Genomic DNA, 26,550 nt, shown 5'->3' with positions numbered 1-26,550 from the left:
TCAAGCTGTTGAGTGATTTGTAATGAGGTGACTGACAAAGTAATAGTCCTGAAGCCTTCTTAAACCACTACTCCTAAATCTACTTCTCTTTATCAATATAATGAGGGGAGAATTAATTTTAAAAGGTGGTGACTATTGATTACTTAATGGCAGAAGATAGTGAAGAGAAATGCTGAAGGGAGCCTGTTCTGTGCCCTCCTGGGCAACACGACCCATTATCCAGTGGTGGAAATCATGCTGTAACCTTCATTAATATTTAATAGGCAGGATGCAGGCTGGATGTAGGCTACAAAATTGCCCTAGGCATAGGCTCCGAGAGGCCATAAGAATGTTCCAAGTATATAAAAGAGTAACAAATTTCCCTGTGTTCAGATTGTTTATAAGCAGCACAACAATACACTCAATTCCTTTTTTGTGATCTCTGGGCATTGATGGCCTGGTGGAAATGCCTACTAGGCAAGTTGAAGTGATTAATTCTCTGTGAAGTGACTCTAGGTTAGTAAGCCCTGCATGAGAAAACTTTGTATTTTCCAGTGTGGTGCTCAATTTCAGCCCTTCTCTTTCTCTCCTCTTGCCACAAGCTGAAGGGCTTGTTCAGCAGGGGTGGCAAGTCAGCAAAAGGCGTTAATTGTGTCTAACACAGCCATCATCCTTGGGGCGACATTCTGCATCACGCTGTCTATCAAGTTAACCCCCTGTCACATGTCAGGATCTTTTTATTTCAGTTCATTTAAAAGGGAAACAAGGAGTTTTAAAGATAGCTGGTGGGGAGACATGAGTATAAGAGTGCCTGTAAGGACTAAGAGCCTTTGAAGCTGACGAACTAAAATGGGCTGTGACTTCTGAAAGGACAATACAAGGTTTTATAGATTACTGACTCCCTTTATTAACTTTTCAAATCACCAGGTTATTTTTCAGTACCATGAGCTTATTTTGAAAATATTATAAGCTTGAAATGAGATAAAGTCCTTAAGATAGAATATATTCTTAGGATTTATGGGTATACAAAGGACATAATATCAGATATCCACCCTCCCAAACAATGTATAAAATTAAATAGATAGTGAGGAAGTATCAATTTTTTGACCAATGACTCTAAAGAGTTTTGAAAATATGTCTAGGAGAATCATTTACTGTGTAACATAACAGGAATTGTTTATAATTACCTGCCTAGAATAAGTTATATAAGAATAAAAATTTAGCTTTGTAGGCAAAACGTCTCCAAGGGAACAAGTCTTCTATTAACATATGGAGCTTTTTCTCAAAACCAGTGAAAGAAGTTGACCCAGAGGTCTCATTGTAATTCCGTGTTAAATGTAGAAAAATTCAGTTTTATTCCCAGCCTTAGACTGTGCATGCCTAAATGCTGTTTTCAGTTTATTAATAGGTCTGTGTGTATGCCTTCTCTTTCTGACACCCAGTAGAGAGTTTCAAATTATCAAGAGTTAGCAATGGGAAATGCATTTGTGTTCATTTTTTTTGATAAATGTGATCTCTATGGGGCATCATGGTGGATCTACTCAGATGCATGTTTTTGTTTTGTTCTTGTTATTCATTTAGTAGTTGGTTGGTTGGTTAGTAATACTTGCCATTTCCAGGAGCAAAAGTAACACTGTAAATTAAAAATAATTTAATAGATTTTCTCGGAGGTGCCTAACACTCTAACTTAAAACATATGAAGACATTTATCAGCTATAAATATTACAATGTTAATAATAGTTATACCTTCAGTGCTTTCAGATATTCCAGAGCGAAGAGCTTTTTAATCTTGTATCTGCGAGAGTCCCATGCTTGTCTGACCAGAATCTATTCAGCAGCATTAGCAGTGAACGTCACAAATCCTAAATTTCCTCTCCTTTTCCTTTTCCATTTTACAGCGCAGCAGCAGTTTTGGGAATTTTGATCGTTTTCGGAATAATACTGTATCAAAACCAGAGGATTCAGCTGAGGTTAGTATTTTATTCCATTGTTTTGAATGTTACACAAACATTAGGAAAAATTATGAAGCCAGTATCACTTTTGCAAAGTACGTAAGAAAAAGAAATTTATTTAAAAATCATAGCCTTGGATATATTCTTGTGATAAATGAAGGATTATTTAGTACCTAGCACCACGCTTCGTGCTAAGAGTAAAAGGCTCTCTAAGAAGCCTGACACAGGTTTGAGAAGGCAGAACGTGAACTTGAGAGGAGGGTTACAATTTAAAGCAACACAGACAATCCCAAATTTTCCAAGCATTTCCACCATAAAATAATATATGTGTTAACTTTTATATAAATTGTAATTGCTGTAATTTGGGAGATGATTAAATGGCTTAATTGTAAATTTGCGAGGGAGAGCCTGTGGCTGCTCCGTGGCGTGCTCGCACTTCTGCCATGTGCATTGAAATGTCGCAGTACTGTCCGTTCCACACGCATTTGCAAATCTTGAATACTTTAAATGCAACTTGGAAAAGCTTCCCATAAAATTAAATTTACAGAATAATAATAACTGCATTTAATTGAGCACTTACCATGAAGCAAGCACAATGCTAAACACTTTACCTACCTATAGGGTAGGAACTCTTAGTATTTTTATTTTACCATTGAGGAAGTATGTTTTATTGAGTAAGATCACTTCTAAATTACACAGCTGATAAATGACAAATGCAGAATGTAACATCTTGTCCAACATTTGCTATTCTGTTATACTATCTCCTAAACCACGGGCCAACTGTGATAAGTGATTAATGAAGGATGTAACAACCGGTAAAATCGCAGAGAGGAGGGATATATACTGAGAAAGCTGAAGATACGTGTTTATCATTGAATCGATTCAGTGACTCCACATGGGGCACCTTTGTATAGATCAATATGTTTTAGATCTTACACACCTCTTAATTATTCATTCTAGTTATTGTATCTTTCTTTTTTCTTTTTTTATAGAATTTTTCCCATTATTGTCTAATTTCTCAAAATACTTTTTGGATTCCTATATGCATCCATGTATAATATTTTTAAATATTTTTATTTCAGTAATGGATGTTCTAGACAAAAGAAATGGAAATACAATGACATCTATTCTATCTATCTCCATTAGTACATATATATACATGCAGATGTATTATATATATATATATATATATCCCATTTTACTCATCTATATTTTCATACACATATGCTTATGGATAAACTTGTATACAGCTATAAGCTCTATCACTATTTACATAATTGTAGATAACACAGTGTGGTATATGCATATAAATAGTGCAAAGCCCTGTATGTTTTATTTTGTTAGCATGTCATATAGACCTTTAACTTTCCATAATCATATGTAGATATGTCCTACTGTTATTCAGTTTCTAATTCTAGAGTTAACCTATAAAAGTTGGTCATGCTCATTCAAGTTCATTAATGAGTAATGGTGGCCTAATAACTTGTGAACCTGATAAAGTAGTTCGCACATTTTTCAACAACCCAGCATTCATTTTGTTCAACAAATCTTTATTGAGCACCTACCTACTCTGTAACAAAATTTCTGTTAGATATTCAGAAAGTACTGTTACAATAACAGATGAAAATTCCTACTTCATGAAGCCAAGAGTCTAGGGGGAGACAGATCTTAAATTAACAATAAAAAATACATATGTAAATAAAATTATGATTCAGGCTATAAAAGAGAACAGCATAGAAAAGTGTTAAAATTAAAAACATATTGAGGTAGTTTCTTTGAAGCTTCTGTAAATAATGATAGAAAAACCTGAAATTAAAAATATTTGTGATACTTCTTTTGAAGCTTAGGCAATGGTAAGTTAACATAGGAAGTAATAAAATAATATCCTTATTTATTTAGTTTGTAATTGTACAATGAAGACAAAGTTTAAGTAGAGAAAAGAGAGAAGAAAAAGGTTAACTCTTAAATTCTAAGATGTTTCCAAGTTATATTTTATTCAATGGTTTTGAATTAAGCAAAGAATCTTGCCTTTATAACCTTGAGTGTAGAAATTAATAAAGTGCAATGAGGGCTTAAATTGGCTGTCCATTCATATTTATCATAGGCAATTTGGGGTAAGAAATGAAGCAAAACATAGTATTGATTAATAATGATGTTAACTATGTGGTGAAACCTTCATATTAAAATACCCAAGTTCACTAAAGAGAAGTTTCCTGTGATTTTTCATATCCAGGAATGACTGGCTGCCCATCTATCGAGAATGGTCGGCAGTGCTAGAAATGACCTTCAGGGGTCCTTTCTTGCACATCTGAAATACTAAGGCTATATAACCCAAATATGTCCTCCAAAAAAAAAAGAATGAATTCAAAGTTCTACATGAGAAATTTCACTTGTTCACAAAATATTGAGGGTCAGTTATGCTAATGGAAGTATTTTAGACACTCAGAATAAATAAAACATAAAGTCTCTAGTTTCACAGAGCATACATCCTAATGGGAGATGCAGGCAGTAATCAAATGAACAAATTGGGTAATGGTAAGTGCTTACAAGAAGAATGAATCAGGGTAAACAAACAGGGAATATGGACAAGTGTGTGGGCTATTTTAAAGAGGGTGATCAGTCTGCAAGTTTCTCTCCTATTACTTGGCATGCGAGTAGAAACTTGGATGAACAAAGGAAGACTTTTGTGGATATCTAGGGGAGGCCAATGGCAAGAGCAAGTGCAAACCTTGATGGGAACATGAGAGAAACAGCAAGGGGTCTAGTATGGCAATACTTAATTAGAGTTGTGTTCAAGCTTTAGCATGTGTCAGAATCACTTGAAAAGTTTGTTATAACACAAACCGTCCCCAAGTGATGCTGATGCTCCTGGTCTTGGGACCACATTTTGAGAACCACTGCTATAGTGAGCAAGGGAAATCTGAGAAGTAGCTAGAGGTGAGATGGTGAGCATATTTTATTTCCTATACACTCTATATAATGTAATGTGTATTACATTATAATACATATTATATTAATTATATCACATTATTTTATGTTATATTATAGATCCTTGTGGGCTGTGAACTTTGCTTTATTCTTTGTTAGATGAGAAGTTATTGGTTTAACAAGATTTTTGATAAGCACAAGGCAGAAGCAGTCCAAAGAGAGATTTGATTAGTATAGCATGTGAATTACATGAAGACTTCTATGCTAATGGCTGGAACCAGCTCATATTTGCTTTTGCTTGAGAATGTGGGAAATGTGCATGCATACTCACCTGCAAGATGAAAAAATTGCAGTTTCTTATTGGATTTAATTAACTCCAAAACTTCTTAAGAACTATCCATGACCATTTCAATTGCTACAAGAAGAGGATATTTTAATGCCTGTTCAACGTGGATAGATGCTGCAGCCTTTCTAAAGTCTCCAATCAACTATCTTCCATCTAAGTGGACATAATCACTCATTAGGCCTAGCATTTAATTCTATTTTGTCCATCTCAAAAACAGGAAGGACTAAAGTGGTGCAACCATACAGCTATTAAAAAATAGCTAAAATTCTGTATAAACATTTCAGATGTGACGCTCAGGTCCTTCAACATCACAAGTTTTACCCTCTGAGTTTGTAACATAGGTAACCAGGCCTAGACAACTTTAAAAGTGTGTGTTGTGTCTAGATTGAAATTTTGGAGGCGGCTGCACAGAATGTATAGGAAGTTCTCCAGTATGAAATCTCTCTCACGGTGTTTTCAGATCAGTGGTTTTTATTGCTTTATTATTTTGTCTTTTGCAAACAATTCTAACTAGGTATATGAAGGGGAAGCCATATGTGAAAGTGGAGAACAAAATAAAACTTCAAATAATGGAGGAAGTTTAGGTAAAAAAATGAGAGCTATTTCCTGGACAATGAAGAGAAGAGTGGCTAAAAAGTACATCAAAGCCCTTTCTGAGGAAAAGGTAAGTGTACTCTGTTAATCACTTGTGTTTTTCTATTAATTTTTTCTTGAAACATTCGCCAGGCTCTTCTTCTAGACATAGAAGTACTTGGTGCTTTATGAAGGACTTCAACATCTATTTTCCCCCTCAATAATTGTGCTCAGAATTTGGGTGGAATAAAGTACTATTACTCCCGTTTTAACAGAGGAAACTGAGGCCCAGAAAGTAGTACGTGAAGAATATGTGTCATTTATGTCACACCAAGCGGCAGTAATCATCCCTTTTTATTGCCAAATAATATTCCATTTTATAGATAAGCCACATTTTATTCATCCTTTCATGAGTTGATGGACATTTGGGTTGTTTTCTCTTTTTGGCTGACACAAATAATGCTGCTATGAATATTTGTGTTCAAGTCTTTGTGTGAAAATATTCTTTCATTTCTCCTGGGTATATGGTAACTCTGTCTGATATTTTGAGAAACTGGCAAACTATTCCCCAAAGCTGTTGCATCATTTTACAGTCCCACCAGCAATATATGAGGGTTCCAATTTCTCCACATGCTTGCCAACACTTGTTATTGTCTGTCTTTTTGATGCTAGCCAGCCTAAAGCGTGTGAAGTGGAATCTCAATGTGGTTTTGATTTGCACTTCCCTGATGACTAATGATGTTGAGAATCTTTTCATGTGCTTATTAACCATTTGTATATCTTCTTTGGACAAATGTTTGTTCAAACTTTTTGCTCATTTTTTAATTGGGTTATTTGTCTTTTTATTGTTGACTTTTAAGCATTTTTAAAGTATATTCTGGATACAAGTCCCTGATCAGATATATGATTTGCAATATGATATATTTTCTCCCATTCCATGGATTGTATTTTCACTTTTTTGATGATATCTTTTACAGCACAAATGTTTATAATTTTGATGTAGTCCAATTTATCTATTTTTTCTTGCTTGCTTTTAGTATTGTATCTAAGAAACTATTGCTTAACCTAAGATCACAAAGATTTGTGCTATGTTTTCTTCTAAGAGTTTTAGTTGTAGCTCTTAAGTTAATGTATGATCTATTAATTTTTCTGTGTGGTGTGTGGTAGGAGTCTGACTTCATTCTTTTGAATGTGGATATCCAGTTGTCCCAACACTATTTGTTGAAAAGACAATTCTTTGCCCATTGTATGATCTTGGCACCCTTGTTGAAAATCAATTGATCATAAATATACGGATCATAAATATGTGAGTTTATTTCTGGACTCTCAGTTCTCTTCCATGGATCTATATATCTTATGTCCATTGTATTTTTAACCCACTTCAATAGAACTTCTTCCCTCAGTACTCCATTAAGACAGTTGTCAGAAACAGTATTGACTTCTGCGTTGTAAAAACCAATGGTCACTTTTCTTTCTTCTTACATTAATTTTTAGCTTTATTTGACACAATTGAAGACTTCATTACGTATGAAACATTCTCTTTTGTTGGTTTCTTTGGGCATTGTTCTGGCTTTTCTTCTTTCTTATAGTTTACTTTCTTGGCTCTGCTTTCTTTCACGTCCCTCCAAATATTGGGTCTTCCGGAGGCTTGTTCCTGGATGCTCTACTCACTCTACTCTCCTCATAAGTCATCTCATCCCATCTCAGGACTTTGTTTTCCACAATTGTATCTCTAGCTGTGATCTCTTTACTTATCTGTTGTACTTATACAACCAATTGCTTTTTGATATCATAACTTAAATGTACAGTAGATATCTGGAACCTAATGTCCAAAACTGAATTATTGATTTTCTATGCTTTACCGGGAAAAATTGTTTCTTATCTAGTCTCCCTAGTAGCAATAGACAACATTGCCATATCTCTAGATGCTAGAAAGGAAGGAAGGAAGGAAGGAAGAAGGAAGGAAAGGAGAAAGAAAGAAAGAGAGAAAAAAAAGAAAGAATGAAAGGGAAAGAGAGAAAGAGAGGGAGGGTGGGAGGGTGGCAGGGTGGGAGGAAGGGAAGGAGGAAGGAAGAAAGAAAGGAAGAAAGCCTAGGAATCATTTAAACTTTCTTCTTTCATTTTTCACACCAATTCATCAGCATGTTCTCTCTGTTCTAACTCCAAAGTATATCTAAAACCCTTAATTTCTCCGTGTAAACTATTCCTGCTTTAGAGAATCAACCTCTCTTGCCCAGATTACCATAATAACCACCTAATTGGTTTCCTTTCTTCTACTTTTTCCTCCATGAAAGCCAAAAAGTTCTCCGAAAAGTGAAATTCAAAACACATCACTCACCCTCTTAAAATTTTACGATGCTTTCACAATGTGTTCCCTTACAATGGTGTCTTAATTCCACTCCTCTGAGAAGTAGTGCCCAATAAGGGAATAGACACACCAAAAATTTATTAGGGAAAATGCTTGTGAAGGATAAAGAAAGTCAAGAAAAAATGGGCAGGGAAGCCTTCAGACTGCAATGCAAGTCTGACACCTGTAAAAGGAGAGGAAGAAGAAAGGAGGATCCATTCAAGTCTCACTTCAACACTGTTCTGAGAAAGCTTTGGTCAGATTGATGGGGAGTCCTTGAACTAAAGTTTTCCGTTAGAGGAGCCCCACCTCCCACCAGAATGGACTCAAATGGTATCCCCACTGTTTATGTCATGGGCAGTGAGCATGGCTTCCATGCAAACACAGTGGTGGACACAGAGGGGCAATAGCTGGGGCCCTCAGTACAAGAGGGTCCTGCAGCAAGAGATCTGGGTGGCACCTTTGCATGGCCACCATACATGGTCTATAAAGCTCTTACTGATATGGCTCCAGTCTACTTCTCTGAGCTCATAACTTAACACTCTCTTAGCTCTCACTCAACGTCAGCTTGTAATTTTCCTGTGGCATAACCAAAACTTATTCTGAGTTTCATTATTGTGTACTTGCTGTTTCTTTTGCTTGGAAAACTGTTTCCAAATCTGCATATAAGTTACATCTTCTGTTCATTCAGATCAAAACTTCAGAGCATGTATTATCTTATGGAAGAGGTCTTTGGACGTCCATCTAAGTCAGCCAACCTTCCCCCACCCTCATCCCAGGAGCTAATCCTCCCACATCACCCAGCGTTATTTCCTTCTTAGCACTTATTATTCTCTGAAATTGTCTCGCTCATTTGTTTACACACATCTCTCCAAGCACTACACACACACACACACACACAGCCTACCACACTAAAATGTGCTTCATTAGAGCAAGGACCCTGTTTTCTTGTTTACCATGGGATCCCAAGTTCCCAAAAAAGTGCCAGATACCTAGAAAATGTTCTATAAACTTGTGTTGAATAACTGAACAAACGAATAAAGGAATGGATAAAAGCAGAGAATCACACTGAGTGTATATCACGTGTGTATTCTGAAGTTTGATCAATGCTTAGAAATGCTCAAAAATGAGAAAGATTCAATTACATTTTGAAAAATATTAAGAAATTCATAGGTTTTGTCCAAACTATCTAAATATGGAAAACATTTGAGATGTTTTCAAGCAGATGTAATTTGTTTTGAAATTGTCTGTCTTTCGTAATTTTATGCAAGATTTGCTTTTCACTTGACTAGGTGGCAAGCACGGTATGAGATTTGTAAAGCTTCTTAGATAAGCTTTGCTTTAGAATTGCAAAGTGTGCATGTTTTATTCATATCTAGTGATTTGGTAGGGTGCAAATAACTGACATGAAACAACTATGCAGAGTTTAAACTTGTAATATCAGATCTCAAAGGATTAGTAATGGCGGTAAATAGACGATAAAGAGAACATGAAGAAATAAAAGTGCTTTAACAGATAAAGCACAGATGTCAGTAAATCTAGCATTTCTGATTAAATAGTCTTGATATGATATTCATCCTGATTTACAAAAATGAACCATTATAATTTCAGTTGAATTCCATAATATGGAATGTTTCATTTAAAGAATTTTTCCAAGTATACTATAAATGTTTTGCTAGAAATTGAACTAAAGATTAATGGCTCTTATATTTTATGCTGATGTATTCCTAAGTATTTTATTGCTAAAATATGTCTCGTTTGTTAAATTAATGCGCACAGCGAACATCTCCATGGAAATCTGTTCTCAGCACTTAACCTCTGATATGTTTTCCTGAAGGGTGAGGAAGATGGAGAGGATGTCCTCCCATATCGGAACAGTGACCCTGTGATTGGGACCCACGCAGAGATCTCCCTCAAAACCAGTGACTCCATGGACAGCCTCTATAGTGGGCAGAGCTCATCAAGTAAGGCTATAAAATAAGGGACAAGATCCTAGAGGGAAGGCTGGGTTAAGTTAATTAAAACCAACAGATTTGCTTCTCTGGAGCTTGTATATCAAAATAATAACAAGGTTCTAGCTACTTGATGAGAGAAATAGCAAAAATCTAGGATGTGTTGAATCTATAGAGTTACTATTGTTTAAAATGATGCATAGTATATTAGATAGAAGTATGTATTATTTTGAAACTTTTTAACACTATAGTCAGCAGGGCTTTGGGAAATATGCCTCCAAAGATCATGTTGGGTAATTAAATCTGCATCCCTAAAATAAAAGCATATGCTGGGGAGAACTAGCATTATACTGAGTCAAATTTTTAAAAATGACTTGAAGTATTCAGATCAATAAAATCCTGTTCTCTGTCTCTTCTTCCCTCCCTCCTTTACTCCTTTCTTCCTCCTCCTCCTCTCCACCCTCCCCTCTTCTCCTTTCTCTCTCTCTCGCTCTCTCTGGCTCTGGTTCTTGCTCTCACTCTCTCTCTCTTTCTTCTTTTCTCTCTTTCCTCTCCTCCTCTCTCTCACTTTTTCTTTCCTTCCTTTCTTTTGCTCCTGAAATGTTCTGAAAAATGCGGAACATTTGTACCAATTCTGACATTTACTTTTTAGGTCTCGTTCATCATTAGTGAGTAAAGATTGAAGTGGTATGTAAATACTAAATAAGAATATCACCAGTTAGGTGGCAAAAAGGAATCAACATATGTTTAACAAGGATCTTCTAAAAGCAGTGGTATTTTTGTAGGAGGAAATCACTCAGGATTCAGTCACATATCTGCTACAATCTTTGAATGAAAGTACTGATACTGCAGGGCGCCTTATAACTTTTTATGTGTACACTGTTAGACATCCCTCTAATCTTTTCAGGGCTTTTAAATGTTTTTTGCAGTTTATTTTCGATTTCCTTTTAAATCAACGGCTTCTGTTATTTGAATATGGATCACAAAGACCAGATGTTTCAAATATCCTGAATTTTATTCCTATTTTCTTATTGGCTGTAGAACAGTTATTTTGTGAAAAAAAGCTAATGCAGAAACATTTGAGGGATATGTTTTTGCATGTGTGAAATTTAGATTTCATTAGTATTCATTTCTGTTGGAAGTTTTAAAATTCTAATTGCGATGCTGAATGTAGGAAAGAATTTTATTAAATGAAATGTACCATGAAAAAGCAGGGCCTGGGGTGACCATGGAAGGGAGGGTGTGAAGAGATGATAGTCCATTTAGCTGTTATCATATGCAACTTAATTTCCGTGATTAGAAGTAATTCATCTTTCTTTTACACCAGTTCATATATAGTATGGAGCATCTCCAAGGTCTTTACCTTTTTTCCATGATTATTTGAATGAATTCTAGAGAAAGCAGGACTCTACCTTATTGAACAGAGGGCTGAAAGGTCACACTGAAGGAGAAAGTGAAGTGAGGGCTGACAGTGGGGGAGAAACTGAGAGTTACTTCCACTGGGAGCCATTCTTGTCCCCAGACAAGCAGCAAAAATGGAATCTCTTTTCTTAGTTTCCCTGGAGGTTAGAACTCAGAGAGCAGAGGAAGAGAGAGCAAGGATTTGGAGCAGTTAAAATGCCCAGTTTAGAACAGTTTTGAGCCACTTAGGAGCAGAGACATTGGAACACACCTCCTCCTTCCCTCACACTCACAGAGCAAGCAAAAGGGCTCCTTTTATTCATAGAAATATGCCTCAAAATGGCTTTGGGTACGCAATAGGAAGCCTGGGAGAGCCTTTTTGCTACGCTGTGATAAATTGTAAGGAACCTAGTGTCTCATGCTTTGACTGTTCATGATCAACAGCACACACAGATCAAACTGTTGCTGTTGTTTTCTATCTTTGTTTACATGTACAAAATTAATTATCTGGCTTGTACAGGGGGTTAAGTCTATGCTGTCCACCTCTTTAGCAAGTGTCTAATGCTCAAAATACGGTGCTACTGGATCGGATCATGGAGATCAAAGTGAGAGGGTGTTTGGGTTATTGATTGAAGAAAGAGTGGTCAGATTGGCTGGAGACAGGTCAGAAATGGCTCAGAGTACAGAGGTCTCTGCTGGAGAGTGACTGGGAGGCAGAAACGGGGATAGGTCACTTAGAATCCCCTCAGGAGGCTGGCATCTAACACTTTAGTACTATCACTGCTTAGTTGTGTTCAGACAATGGTTCAGAACGTTACAAGCGTTAGGTGAGAACTGTTAACCTCTGCTTTGCCTTCATCAGGTGGAATTACAAGCTGTTCAGATGGTACAAGTAACCGGGACAGCTTTCGACTCGATGATGATGGCCCCTACTCTGGACCATTCTGCGGCCGTGCCAGAGTGCATACTGATTTCACACCAAGCCCCTATGACACTGACTCCCTCAAAATCAAGGTGCGTGCATATCATATCTGCATTCCAGATGACTTTTCTAGTGCTGGTTGTATGATCTGTTTCAGGAAGTACAAGCAGTGGGAGCTGGAGGGTGATTGTGTTCTTCCCAACAGTACAACTGGAGACTGGTTTACTGTGGCAAGAATTTGAACAAAACCTGAGAGGTGTGGTAGAGAGGTCAGTCTGTTGAGGGTATTAGCATAAGATTCTGTCATGTAGATAATGCAGAATCAGAGCCTATCAGGGGAGAAGGAATTGCCTACATTTTTCTGAAAACCAAAAGCCTCACAGGTGGTTGGGTGTGTCCAGCTCTGCCTGATAACTTTCTGGAGTAAAAATAATGAAGCCAAGCAGAGGGAGAGAAGATGGAGTATCAGGCAAGAGCCCAGCAGACCAAAGGCCTTGGGAACCAGATTTGGCTGGGCAATTTCAGTGTTTCAGTTGGTTGCCATGAGTAGCTAGACATCTTTCTCTCAGTGATATTTGCTCCTGAATTCCCTGTTCTTACTCTTATCCTCTGTATTTGTTTTCTTTTGCTGTGTAACAAATTACCACAAACTCAGGGGCTTCAAACAACACAAATGCATTATTATCTCACCGTTGTGTAGGTCATATGTTTGGACATGGCTCAACTGGGTTCTCTGCTTAAGCTCTTGCTGGGCTGAAATCAAGGTGGCAGGAAGGGTTGTGATCTCATCTGAGGCTCAGGATCCTCTTCCAAGCTCACTGGTTCTTGGCAGAATTCAGTTCCTTGTGGCTGTAGGACTGAAGCTCCAGTTTTCCTGTTGGATATCAACTGTGGGCCATTCTCAGCCCCTTGAGGCTGCCAGCCATGGCCCTCTGTGTAACATGGCAGTTTGCTCCTTCAAGGCCTGCAGGAGAAAAGCTCACTCATGTTTCAAATCTCTTTATTTTTACCAGACTAAGTCAGAAACACTCAGATAATCTCACTTATAATTAAAAAATTAACAAATTTGGGACATTAATTACATCTGCATAGATCCTTCTGTCATACAACACAATATAATCGTGAGTGTGAAATCCGTTATGTTCATAGTCCTACGTTCACCCAAAGGAGGAGGTGGTTACAGTAGTACAAATAGAAGGTTTGGTGCTAAAATATTATTCCTTTTCGTATCACAAAATGCTACAGCTAAAAGGATAGAATTATGCATTTTTCAAACTGTCAACACTAAACAATGTTAACCAATAGTTATGATGTTATGAAGCATTGATATTATTATTTGAAATTCAAGGCATTCAGCTCTCCTCTTTATCCCTTCCATGCTATCAAATCGGAGTACGCTCAGATGGAGAATGAGGAAAATACTATTCCCCACAGTTCTGTGAAATAATAGTCATTTCTATGAAATGATGACTAAGCTTAGGTCATGGGAAAGTATGATTGTAGCCGTGAGGAGAGGGCAGGAGAAGGGAACAAACGGAACACATTTTGACTCAGGATAGCTTTTCATCTTCCCTACAATACCGTGCAGCACACCACCACCGGTGCAGCCTAAGGTGATGCTTGTGGAGCTCTTATAGGACACAATAAGAATCCTGCGGTTACCACTGAGGAATGAATGCTATTGTTTCCATCACGGGTCTTATCCAAAACGAAACTGGCTCTTTCCTTAGTGACCTGTGGGCTTTCCTAGAACGTATACATTTTACAAGTTTAAAGGATAATAGGATAATGCCGTAGAGGGCTGCCATGCTTAGAAACTTCCCCTAGAGCTTCTGGGATTTTCTAGGTCTGCTTACCCAATCCCACCTCACCTAGGATTTGACTGCTTATAGTAAAAGGCAGGAAGATCTAGACAAACAGCTCAGAGAGTCAGATAGGCAGATGACCACAAATCAGAAAGACCAGATCTTTCAATCACATTGAATTCTACTACTGCAAATATGATTTGTGTTTTAGATGGAAGAATATATATTCGTATAGCAGTAGGAAAGAATATTCTTAGTAGCAGACTTAATGTTTTGTTTGTTTGAGGGTAGACCCTTAAAAGTGGCAAAAATACTGGAATCTATAATGTCCCCTCTGGGGTAGAAAGTTATGTCTCAAAGGAGTGCCTATGACTCTTAAATGTAGACACTATATTTGCATAGAAATAAATTTTCTTTACAAAGAAATACCCCTGTGGGGTTTTCTACTCTTGCCAGTAACTGACAGCCTGTAGCCAATTAGAGTCTTAGACGTGAATAAAGAAAATGACCAATTGGTTTGTTCATCCCAATGTGCTTCATTCCTACTTCAATCCAAACTTTGTTGTGGAGCTCAATCTGAGTATTATCTTCTCTAGAATAAGAATTGAGTAGCATAATCTATCCTTAGTGCACATATACTTTTGTTACTTATTTGATATGTACAAAGTTCTGAACAGTTCCATTATTTTAGATGGATGCAATACTTTAGAATGGTTTATTTTACACTGTAGATGAATTTTTCAGATGAACTAGAAGCACAGACAGAGTCACAGACTTCTCTTTCTTCCCCTCTCCCAGTTTAGGAGCCCCTCCAAGAATGATGGCTTGAGCTATGCTACATATGTATTGCTTTGACAGGATGAATGAAGAGCATCATTTCTGAGTTCAGACAACTTAGGCTTTGAGTTCTGATTCTGCCATTAACTTCCTGTAAGCTCTTGGGAAGTTATTTAATGTTTGTGGTTCTTTTTCTATAATATTTAATATAATAATAATACCTTGTATATGTACCTAAAAGATGTGTTTTGGGCATAAAATGACTCACTGTATGCAAAAGTGTTCTGTAAATCACACTGTGCTGTACAAAGATAAGTTGACAAGTTTCATATGATACCAAAAACATAAACGTCATCAAATACATGTAGTAGCTTTTCTTGAATCATGAAGTTTTCTTCATTATTACTAGTAAATAGTTTCCTTGAACTTTTAAAAGAAATTTCCTCTTAGATTTATTTCTATCTCTGAAGCACCCTCGCATAATGGCCTCAGTATTCTAATTTTCTATGATTCCATTCTTTCTACCAATTGTCATAGCACCAGAGTTCTCTGAAATCTGATTTGTATGTTTCTTTGTCCTTAGAAAGGAGACATCATAGACATTATCTGCAAAACGCCAATGGGGATGTGGACAGGAATGTTGAACAATAAGGTGGGAAACTTCAAATTTATTTATGTGGATGTCATCTCGGAAGAGGAAGCAGCCCCCAAGAAAATAAAGGCACATCGAAGAAGTGAAAGGGAAAAATCCAAGACTCTGCAGGAGTTCCTAGAGAGGATTCAGCTTCAGGTTAGCACACCTGTGACCTGTTCGATGTTGGTATAATATGGATGGAATAATTGAGGAGAATGGATCAGTGTTTGTCTACTGTTGCTAAAAAATACATGACTTACAGCAAAGGAAAATCTGTTTTCTAAGGACAGTTCTTATTTCTCCTTTATTACTTTTATTATGCAAGGACAGATCTTGATATAACATCCCTTGGACTAACTCTAGTGGTACTTAGCAGTGACAGTAGAGATTAACATTGAGAAAGTGCAGTGAAAAATGAAAAATACCTAGGAGAATAAAAGCCCCAGAGAAAAGGTGTAAATGGGAACGATAAAGAGAGTATGAAAGGTCAAGGTAAAAATCCAGAGAATTGAAAGAAAAAAACAAAAAGAAAATTATATTTTCTATTGGGCAGAGATCAAAAGCAAGTCAAGAAAAGATAATTAAATACAATTGTTTTAAAAGTAATTTGTTAGGAAACAGTAATCATTAAGCATCCATAATGATTATGTTAAGGAAACTGCGTTGTCTATATTCATAATCCAATTATTTTATTGTTATATTAGCAAACTTTTTATGAAATATCTACCTTGTTAAATGGTGTGTACATACCATATACCTAGCCTCACTCAATTTACTGTTTGCAATCCATTTCTAAAATTAATGCAGCAGTACTTTAATAGTTTTCAAAATTCATCAAGGCAATGGCCAATTAAACTTTCCTTAATTGTTTTCCCTGAATGATCTCATTATATTCCTGTCCGTAGACACAGTATCTAAGCCTTCCTGTATTGCTATTGGTGCCCCCCAAATAGGGTACTCCTTGAAGGAACTATAAGTTCAAATCCCACCTCTTCTATTTGTTTGTTCCGTGACCTGCGAGAAATAAAGGTCTAAGGAAGTGAAATAACTGACTCAAGAACCCACAGTTAGATGATGACGTCAGAGTGGAATTTTGGTTTTCTCTGTGATAATTCAACACTCCTTTTAGGACACATTGTTCTTAAAAGAATTGCCACTTTTTCTTTCTTTTTTTTTTGTAGAAAAGGGGCTGGTAACAAGTTCTTCCTGATTACTTAAAACTTCTATACTTCCTCTTCTTTGATTTTAGTAACCAAAATAAGAGTATTGAAATTATGAGCAAGTAAAGTGGAAGGAATTTTTGAGGAAGTTGAAAAGCATTCAACTTCACTTTGCATTTTTATTCTTTTAGAGAACAGAGGTAATATAAATAACATACAGCCTCTGAAATCAGAAGCCTATGAATTTCAAACTAATATATATTGATGCAAATGATGGACAAAATACACCTGCTGAGAAAAGGAAACAATGCTTTTCTCAAACACATTGCTTTTATGCTTAAAAAAGCTTTTAATTGAATAGACAGTCTGGAATTCCTTAGGTTTATATAATGCCTTTCAACCAAAATGCTGCCTATTTTTAATACAGATTTGTGTCTGCTTCAAATTCATTTTTTTAAACGACTTCAAGAAGTTAATAAGGATAAACATTTTTACAATCAAGCAAACAAGAAGATATGTAGATTCATAAATATTACTATAATTACTCTATTAGAGGTATTTTATTGATAGATATAAGGACACACTAGCTTTGTCAACTTAGCTATTCGAGAAGTGAAAAAATGCCAATTGGAATGAATGATCCAGCTATTTAACTGATCCATGTTTTAGTATGGTATAGCTTAAGGTAATTATTTCGTCTTTACATTTGTCCTCCTACAAGGTGAGAATTATACAACATATTCTTTTAAGTGCCCTAAAGTTCGTATGTAGAAAACTAGTACGAGTAAAAGAAAATTAAGCAAAAGTTCTGTTGGCACCTTTGGTTTCCATATGCATTTCTACACTTGCTTTAAATCTAAAGAGAAGTAAAAATAAAATATTTGAATTCCGCTAGTTTATTTTCGTTATATTTTTTCTCCCCCTCAGGAATACGCCTCAACACTTTTGCTCAACGGTTATGAGACTGTAGAAGATTTAAAGGATATAACAGAGAGTCATCTCATTGAGTTAAACATTAAAAACCCAGAAGACAGGATGAGGTTACTATCAGCTGCTGAAAATCTCCTTGATGAAGAAAGTAAGTGTGCACACCTACTTGTCTCCCTAGCTGATAATCACAGCTTACTACAGATAGTAATATCATTAAAAACAAAGCCCTGGGTGGCGCAGTGGTTAAGTGCGCACGTTCCGCTTTAGCAGCCTGGGGTTTGCCGGTTCGGATCCCAGGTGCGGGCATGGCACCACTTGGCAAGCCATGCTGTGGTAGGCGTCCCACGTATAAAGTAGAGGAAGATGGGCACAGATGTTAGCTCAGGGCCAGTCTTCCTCAGCAAAAAGAGGAGGATTGGCAGCAGTTAGCTCAGGGCTAATCGTCCTCAGAAAAGCAAACAAAAAAACAAAAAAACCCCACAAAGCCCCAGTTTTATTCACCAAGAATCACATTAAGCATTCTTTCTCAAAAAATAAGTATTTTCCTATATATTTGGAAACAACAATTCTGGTCAAGTCTATAATTAGGAAGAGATCCCTTTTTTCCTTATTGGACTCAGGAAACGAAAGGACTTTTCTGGGTCCCTCATTTAGATTCTGCAGAGCTATTAATTTACACGCAAGTGGATGTCTGCATTCCGAAAGTCTGAGGGAGTTAGAGACAAATATTTAGTGACAGCATGAGCCATTAGTGAGAAATGTCATATGCGACTTCTGTAGAGCAGCACAGAGGACGGCTCTAAGCTAATGAGCCTTCGCACCACACAAGAAAATGCATTTCATTACCATATAGTCACAGCTTGTACGTGTTTATAGTATTCTTCCGAAATGTTATAATAGCTTGCAAAAATATTCAGCTCTCGCTTGTATTATCTGAGACGGTTCTCTGTATTTGTAAGTATCAACTGAAGACGGAGTAATACACGCAGACTCACTCGTGGCAGAACACTGGCTGTCCCACCCGGGTTTGTAAAGATAGGATAGTGTTTGTTTTGATAATTGCCCAATCCGAGCACTCTTCTTACTAAATCTGGTCAGGTTCCCAAAACCCTGAGCTCAGGGTGTGCCAAACTCTGCAAGGAGTATTTTGTTAAGAAAAAGAGGAGGAAGTGTCTAATTTTAAAGCTGAAAAAGAACTCAGATCATCTAACCAAACTTCTCTTTCAAAAGTTATATTAATAATAATCATTAACTACTTTTTTTGAATATGTTCTCTGAGTAAAATTTTGAGCCATGGCCTTTACATTTCTTATCTTCTTTAATGCTTTCTACAATGCTGTCAGTTACATAGTACTGTCCTATTTTTTATTTTATTTTTTCGAGGAAGATTAGCCCTGAGCTAACATCCACCACCAATCCTCCTGATTTTGTGAAGGAAGATTGGCCCTAAGCTAACATCTGTGCCCACCTTCCTCTATTTTGTTAAGTGGGATGCCTGCCCACATCATGGCTTGATAACAGTGAGTTATGTCCGTGCCTGGATCCGAACCAGCGAATCCCAGGCCACCGAAGTGGAGCACTCAAACTTAACTGCTATGCCACCAGGCCGGCCCAGTACTGTCCCTTTTTTTTTTTTTTTTTTTTGAGGAAGATTAGCCCTGAGCTAACATCTGCTGCCAATCCTCCTCTTTTTGCTGAGGAAGGCTGGCCCTGAGCTAACATTCATGCCCATCTTCCTCTACTTTATATATGGGATGCCTGCCACAGCATGGCTTGCCAAGCGGTGCCTAGGTCTGCACCCAGTGATCCGAACTGGTGAACCCTGGGCCGCCAAAGTGGAACCTGCGAATTTATCTGCTGCACCACTGGGCCAGCCATGTCCCATTTTTTAATGAGAAATTGAGAAGATAAGTAACTTGTCCAAGTTCATGTACCTAGTAAATTGGAGATCTGGGACCAGTGTTTGTGATGTTATGCTATACTTTCTACACGTTTTATGAATAATAGCCCAGATGGATAGTAAAGAGGAAAGCCGTGTATAGGACCTAAGTCTTCTGTCTGTTCCTTCATGGGCTTTCCTATATCCTCTCTCATATGCCCCACAAAATGGGCATAGTTCCACAACATGTATTTATTACACACTGGTCTTTATCTAGTAGGAATTAACTGACTTTTTTAGAAAGTGTACCTCACTTTATTCTTACTTGCTGTCTTGAGTTTGCATAGATTTTCATCCTTTTCAAAGAGCCCTCACATGTACTACTAATTTGACTCCTGCAGAATTGATTTCATCCTCAGGCCTAGGTGTTTATATGCATTCTTTGAAGTTGTGGAGGCTAGGAGATGTGAAAGAAGGGGATGGGGCCACAGAGGCAGACAAAAGTGAAGCTGAAAAAAGGAGCCAATTTACTCAACAGTACAAGCCGCAACAAAACTTATCAGTGTAAATTGATGTAGCAATATCTTCCAGGTAAATGAGCCGGCTTCGTTTTCATCCTGTCATTTCAAAACATGGCTCCTCGCTAAGCAATGTTAAGCTAAGAAATAGATTCTCTTGCTTTCTTGTAATTGATAATGCTCAGTATCCTTGTCAATACTCTCCAACACAATTTGATACTGAAGGAGAGGAAAGGAGAAGAGCTGGTATTTTTTGAATGCATGTAATAATTGTTTTTCTTCTAAAAGACCATCCATGTAGATATTTTGCCCACTTTACAGATGAGAAAATATTTCAGAGATAAATTTCAGAGGCCAAACAGCTAGATAACGGCAGAGCTGTAGTTTTTCTTTCTTCCACACATGCAAGTTCTTCCTTCCACATATGCAAATTCGTAAATATGAAAATAACAATGAATATTTGAAAATTGAAGTTTTCTACTACTTTGCCAATTTTCTCAAGAGCTGCAGTTCAGTTTTTCGTCTCGGAAAGTGGAAGTTAATACTTAAGTGGGAACGGAAACTTTGCAACAACGTGACTCCCTGCAAGGTGGAGGGCTGCTATGGCCGCATTGCGACAGGATTTGTGAATAGAAGGGGCTGGAGAGCCTGGGTGTGTAGGCTTTCGGCCACGAAAAAGTGCTCAGCAGGGACCCACAAAGGGAAGACCTCTCTGTCCAGTGCCAAAGGCTTGGGCCACTTAAGGTGTTCACTCAATTTCTTTTTTCCAGCTCACTCATCACCCATATACTTTCTATGTTAACAAAAGAATGATGATTTACGGATGATATCATATTAGAGCTAGGTATAATTTTAAAAACCACCTGAGCCAGATTCTTCCTTTGCAAGATGGGGAAACTAAAACTAGAGTAGCTAAGTGGCTTTCTCAAGGTCGCATTTCTAGAACCCAGTCTCCTAAATCTATTAGAAACACATTCTACTATACCTGATCTCGGGAGAAAAAGACATAGAATCTCCAAAGCATGATGTGACTTTCAATGTTCGATACAAAAAAGTACAAATCCCCCAAATTATTCCTCTTATAAAACTTAAGAAAATGGTACTTGAAGGTCACCAGAAGTTGATCATTTAATAATAGCCAGTAATGCACAAACATACACACACTGAGCCAAATTCCGGGAGATGAAAAATGGAAAAAATGCAGATTCAGCCAGTGTTTATTGTCAAAACACAACCCTGAGATTTTTCTTATTTTAATCTTAAGGTCTAAAGTAATATTAGAATATACATGTCAAAAAAGATGCATACTGCATGTTAGGCTATTCTGACTGAAAGCTATTTATCTTATATGAAACTGCTTTGCTCAAGAAATAAAGAAGAATGACTTCTATTTGTTGATAAGATGGTGAGTTCTGATGATTCGGCCCCATGCTGCTGCATGCTTATTTTTATCTATTCTCTACTCTGTGAATCATATCTTCTACAACCATGCTAAAGATTAAATGCACAACCTTCATGTACCTTGAATGATAAAGACCTTGAATATATGGTTATATAAAACCAAGACATTATTAAAAACAAATGCATGTCACAGTCATAAGTTAAAAATAGTTAGCTTTTTGTATGTGTGTGTAAGAATGGGGTATGTAAATTGGCCAGGATTTTACGTATGCATTTTATTTTGATCACTGAATAATGTCAGTTTGGGGAACGTCAATAAATTCCTAGTTTAGAGCTTCATCGCCTCCTCGGTTGGGAACTGGAAAATTTTGCTTTGCTAATCATTCGATATAAAAATTGAGCAGAGAGGGCACCCATTTTGAGGACAAGAGTTAAAACTCTGTGATAATGTAGACAAGCCCACAAGCCCCATGTAAACCTTCAGTACATCTAGAGGGACCAAGAAGATGGGACACTGGGGGACTACGGGATGGGACAAGGACAAAAACAGAAATCTAAGACGTAGAGCAAGCAATTTCCCTTTTCTCTTAGGCCAAAATAGATAGCATTGTATCCACTTTGACCTTGAAAATGTAAACCGCATTAAGCTTTTTAGGTCACTGCTTGACAGGAGGTAAAGATGCTTCTCCAGGAAGCTGATAGAAGGGCTGGCGAGCGGTGTTCGAACCCGTCACGGGATTACCTCGGGAGTAGGATAACAGCTTCGGGGTTCTGCAGTCCTGGCAAGACCAGCGCAGCGATATTCTGAATTTGCTCCTGTGTTGCCTTAGAACTGAGCAGAATTAGGTCACTGGCTCCCTCAGCTGGGAATCTGGATGGGCTTAGAAGGAGAAGAAAAATCGGGGTGAGACTCAGCTCTTGAAGAAGCAGAAGAGCAGAATCTGTTTATTTTGTGCACGTTAGGAATTCTCTGTTTATCATCTGAATTTAAAAGTGGTTTGTTTACTTTGAATAAATATTCCCAGCCAGTACAAAAGAGAATAGCGAATGTGTGTGTGTGCTGTTTCATAAACACAAGCTTCAAGACCCCTGTGCCTTGCTGAGAAATGCCTCTTTAGAATAATAAGAGCGTTAACTGCTGTTTATAGTAAATATTTTCTCTTTATTCTAAACTTGGTCCTCTTTTCCCACATTTAGAAGCACTTTGATGTATCTTAAAAGTGTGTCTATGAGAATGTGTGCCATTGTTCTTGGGGAAAAAGGGTGAAGGAGATATCTTGTTCTGCCTGGCGCACAGGGGTAATTAAATTTTAAATTAAAAAAGAAAACCCAACAACTTAGTATCTGAATAAGTGTACTAGAATCTGTATATAATATATTTTAGGTACCTGCAAGCTTTGTTTGCTGTGCTCAAAGAGGAGGAAGGGGGACGGGTGGGTTGTGTGCCAGGCTGTTGGCACCAGCTGTGCTCACAGCAGCCCCTCAATGCTCAGCTATCCCCAGTTGTGCCTTCCTGCCCAAAACCATGCGGGGCAAATGGCAAGGCCCAGCCAGGAGCCTGGAACACGAGCTGCCAGCAGGGGAGAGTTGTAGTTATGCCAAGCAGCAGTCCAGCAGTTGGCCTGACAGCGTGCCAGGGTAGCCTGGTGGCCTAGCCCCTGACATGTGTGCCTGGTGTTTCCAACCCTCTTGCCATATGATTTGAATCTAGATTCAAGAAATGTACAGCTTTAAGAAAAGACGTGTTAACTATCCACACATACAGAGTAGAGAAGGCTCACGGGCATTTTACTTCCATGTGTTTATAAACACATATTTAATATTATTTCTAGTCATAGCTGTTGGGTTTTATGCAGTTTAATTTCTTCAGATTTCTTTTTGGTTTTACCCCCTAAGATTGAATTTTTGATAGATGCTGTGTTCTGCATAATACAAAAAACCATAAAATGAAAGACAAACATTTTACTCTTCTACCAGAGAACAACTCCCAGAGAAAAGAGTTCGTAGAATTTTCACCTCGGTCACCTAAGGCACTTGTAATTCCTGTATGTGCAAGGCACTCTCGTACTCGTTTTTATATTGCACTGTGATTGCGTACTAGCCATGGCCTTGCAATGATTACCCTGGCCAAACAAGACTCTGTTTATTGCGTCGCCTTCCCAAAGCCCCTAGTCTTGGGCTTTGCATCGAGTGGATGGTTAACAAATGCTTGTAAAATGAATAAATGTTGACTGAGGGAGTGAAGAGATTTGCAGATAGTAAGCAAGACTTTTTTCTGGTTATAAAACTTAAATCTCCCCACAATATATAAAAGTTTTCGTAACAGGAGACATGTGTCATGACTTATTTTATGCATATGCTAACCATATGTGGACGTGTGTGCAGGAGTTAAATGAGTACATTTCTAGAGGTAATAATGTAAAACTATCAAAGTTTAAAATGTGCATACTTTTGTATCCATAAATTCCAGTTTTAGGAATTTGTTTGATTAACTTAAACATCCAAAGGCATAAAAACTCTAGCTAAACTATTAGTAGTTTTAGTCAAAAACTAAAACCTGTGTGACCTTCCATCAATAATTAGTTAAACCAGTTAAGATATTTGCAACAATAAAGTAGTATAAAGATATTAGGAGAATGAAATGTGTACTGACATGAAAAGATGTCCAAAACATATTAAATGGTAAAAGCAAATTGTAGATCAGTAAAATGCAGACTAATCCTATTTTTGTCAAATAATAATAATTTTTAAAATAATGAAATTAGGTTTTTTTAACCATGGATTAATTTAACCTATAAGAAATATGAAATTGATTTCCCAAGGTCCCTAATTAAGCAATATATAATGATAGGTTTTAATCTTATTTGTTGATTATCAAAATAGTCCAATATGACAGCTCAGTGGAGGGTAAACATTTTCTGGGACCAAACCTTTCCATGGGGGTGTGTGGTTGGGCAGCGTGGCAGCCTAATGGTGCTGTCCACATTGGTGCTGGGTGATTGGCTCTTGAGCGAGTGGGCCTCTGCCCTTACTGAAGCAGCCAGTATGGTGGAAGTGGAGGTTGCCATGGGTGGGAGTGAAAAGATTTACTCCCCAGCACACATCTCGTTAGAGGGTAGACTATGATGCTGGGATGCAAAGAGAGGTGTGCAAAAAGAAGGGAGCGTCATTTCAACTCTATATTCTCTCATGGCCTTGGGAAAACAATAGCAACTGTTTGGTTTTCCATGAAGGCATTCCTGTTTTTCATTTGTTGTTGCTGTTTTTCCAAAAGGTGGGTTAGTATTCAGATGAAATGAATATCAAATATTCACTGCAATTAGAGAATTAAAATGTTCAGGTAATTGAAGGATGTGCTTAAGATGAAATCACAAATAACTAAGCGTTATGCCATATTGGCTACTGTCCGTTCCTTCATGGACACCACTGCCCCTAGACAAATAAATACAGCCATGGTTACCAGGAGAATGCCTGAGTTTGGTGGGACTACAAAAGTGGGACTACATGAGGTTGAGGTTTTGAGCCATCCTTAGATGCATAACCTTGGTGTTTCCTCTTTGGAAATAGCAGGAGGCCTGAGAAAAAGAGGAGGATAATTCAAAGAGCCCAGAATTATCTTCGCTTCAGCTGAATTTCAACAAAATTCCTCATTTGATCTTTAGTTCATATTTTCTTTATCTAAATATCACATTCTTTTTATTTAAAAAAAATTGTTTATTGAGTACTTTCATTGGCCAGGCATTTTCTTATGCCCTCTAGATTTTATTATTTTATAGTATTTAACCCAAAGAAACAAAGGCTTTGTACCTAAGGCAAATAAGACAGTAAAGTCAAATATGGAATATTCGGGTAAAGAAACATGAGAAAGTCAGGGAAAAACTAGTAGTTTACATTTTTATTGAATCCTTAACTTTCTAATATGTGAATATAGGACAGATTTCTCTCCTTAGGGTATGAGAACTTTTTCCCAGAATTAGGATCCAGTTTGATTTCCTTAAAGCTTTCTTCACTTTTAGTATAATTGAGATCGCCCATACTTAATTAATTAAATGTCACAACTCCAATATAATTATTTTGTGAATAATTATATTAGCTGTCTTCTGTTTTAATCACCATGCCACATTTTATCTCCATTGATGACTAACTTAAAATGTTGAGCAATGGGCTTTAGACAATTCCATAAAAATTTTGGTAAGAAATAAAATATTTTAATGTTCAAATCAGTTATGACAAAATATTTCTAAAATAATTTTTAAGATTATTTTATTTTCATTACTCAGAGTTCAGAACTGTTTGAGACTGCTTTCTGGACTACATATTATGCTTGCTATTAGCTGTCAGCAATAAGAAACATCATTTTACAAATTATTTAATAATTCTCCAATATACTCAGATTTGAAAATGTATAGCCTTTGGGATATTTGCAAACCATTCAGGGGATTTGTTGAAAAATTGTACCATTTAAATTTTTTGTGTGTTTTATTATTAAAATATGAAACACTGTAGATAACCCAAGAAATATAGAGGAAATGTCTCTAAAATTTTAATACTTGCATTTGTGAGTTATATACATATGTCTATGTGTTTTACATAATTTTAATAGTAGAATAATTAAATTAATATACTGATTTTCAACTTAACATATTATCAGAAACATTTTGTATATAAAAAGATGTGGTCAGGGCTGGCCCATGTCGGAGTGGTTCAAGTTCCTCATGCTCCACTTTGGCAGCCTGGGTTCACAGGTTCAGATCCTGAGTGTGGACCTAATCTGCTCATCAGCCATTCTGTAGAGGCATCCTCCATACAGAGTAGAGGAAGACTGGCACAGATGTTAGCTCAGGCCTAATCTTCCTTAAGCAAAAAAAAAAAGAGGAAGATTGGCAACAGATGTTAGCTCAGGGTGAATCTTCCTCACCAAAAAAAAAAAAAAAAAAAAAATGCACTCAGATATCCTATGCAAGTCTGTAATTTTGGAGGCAAATTGTATCAATTTGAATGTGTTACTTGTGTAGTTAGTTCACATGATTGGACCATGTGAAACTG

The 26,550-nt window shown here is 37.1% G+C and overlaps 1 protein-coding gene and 1 long non-coding RNA gene across 3 annotated transcripts in view; one reads left to right on the top strand and one right to left on the bottom strand.

The window, feature by feature from the left end:
- The window catches only part of SAMSN1 (SAM domain, SH3 domain and nuclear localization signals 1), a 131,778-nt gene that overhangs the window by 101,041 nt on the left and 4,187 nt on the right, over nucleotides 1-26,550 (top strand). For both annotated transcript variants that reach the window (XM_070597592.1, XM_008517143.2), the window contains 6 exons: nucleotides 1,878-1,949; nucleotides 5,720-5,869; nucleotides 9,963-10,089; nucleotides 12,341-12,492; nucleotides 15,566-15,772; nucleotides 17,704-17,854. In XM_070597592.1, the coding sequence (XP_070453693.1) occupies nucleotides 1,878-1,949; nucleotides 5,720-5,869; nucleotides 9,963-10,089; nucleotides 12,341-12,492; nucleotides 15,566-15,772; nucleotides 17,704-17,854 (859 nt within the window). The remainder of the gene's footprint in view (nucleotides 1-1,877; nucleotides 1,950-5,719; nucleotides 5,870-9,962; nucleotides 10,090-12,340; nucleotides 12,493-15,565; nucleotides 15,773-17,703; nucleotides 17,855-26,550) is intronic.
- The window catches only part of LOC139079903 (uncharacterized), a 91,291-nt gene continuing 85,954 nt past the window's right edge, over nucleotides 21,214-26,550 (bottom strand). The window contains exon 4 of the long non-coding RNA XR_011533925.1: nucleotides 21,214-22,384. This is a non-coding gene — a long non-coding RNA (uncharacterized lncRNA). The remainder of the gene's footprint in view (nucleotides 22,385-26,550) is intronic.

The sequence above is a fragment of the Equus przewalskii genome, chromosome 27 (genome assembly GCF_037783145.1).
Source record: "Equus przewalskii isolate Varuska chromosome 27, EquPr2, whole genome shotgun sequence".
Lineage (NCBI taxonomy): Eukaryota > Metazoa > Chordata > Mammalia > Perissodactyla > Equidae > Equus > Equus przewalskii.
This window is presented reverse-complemented; position numbering and strand designations above follow the sequence as displayed.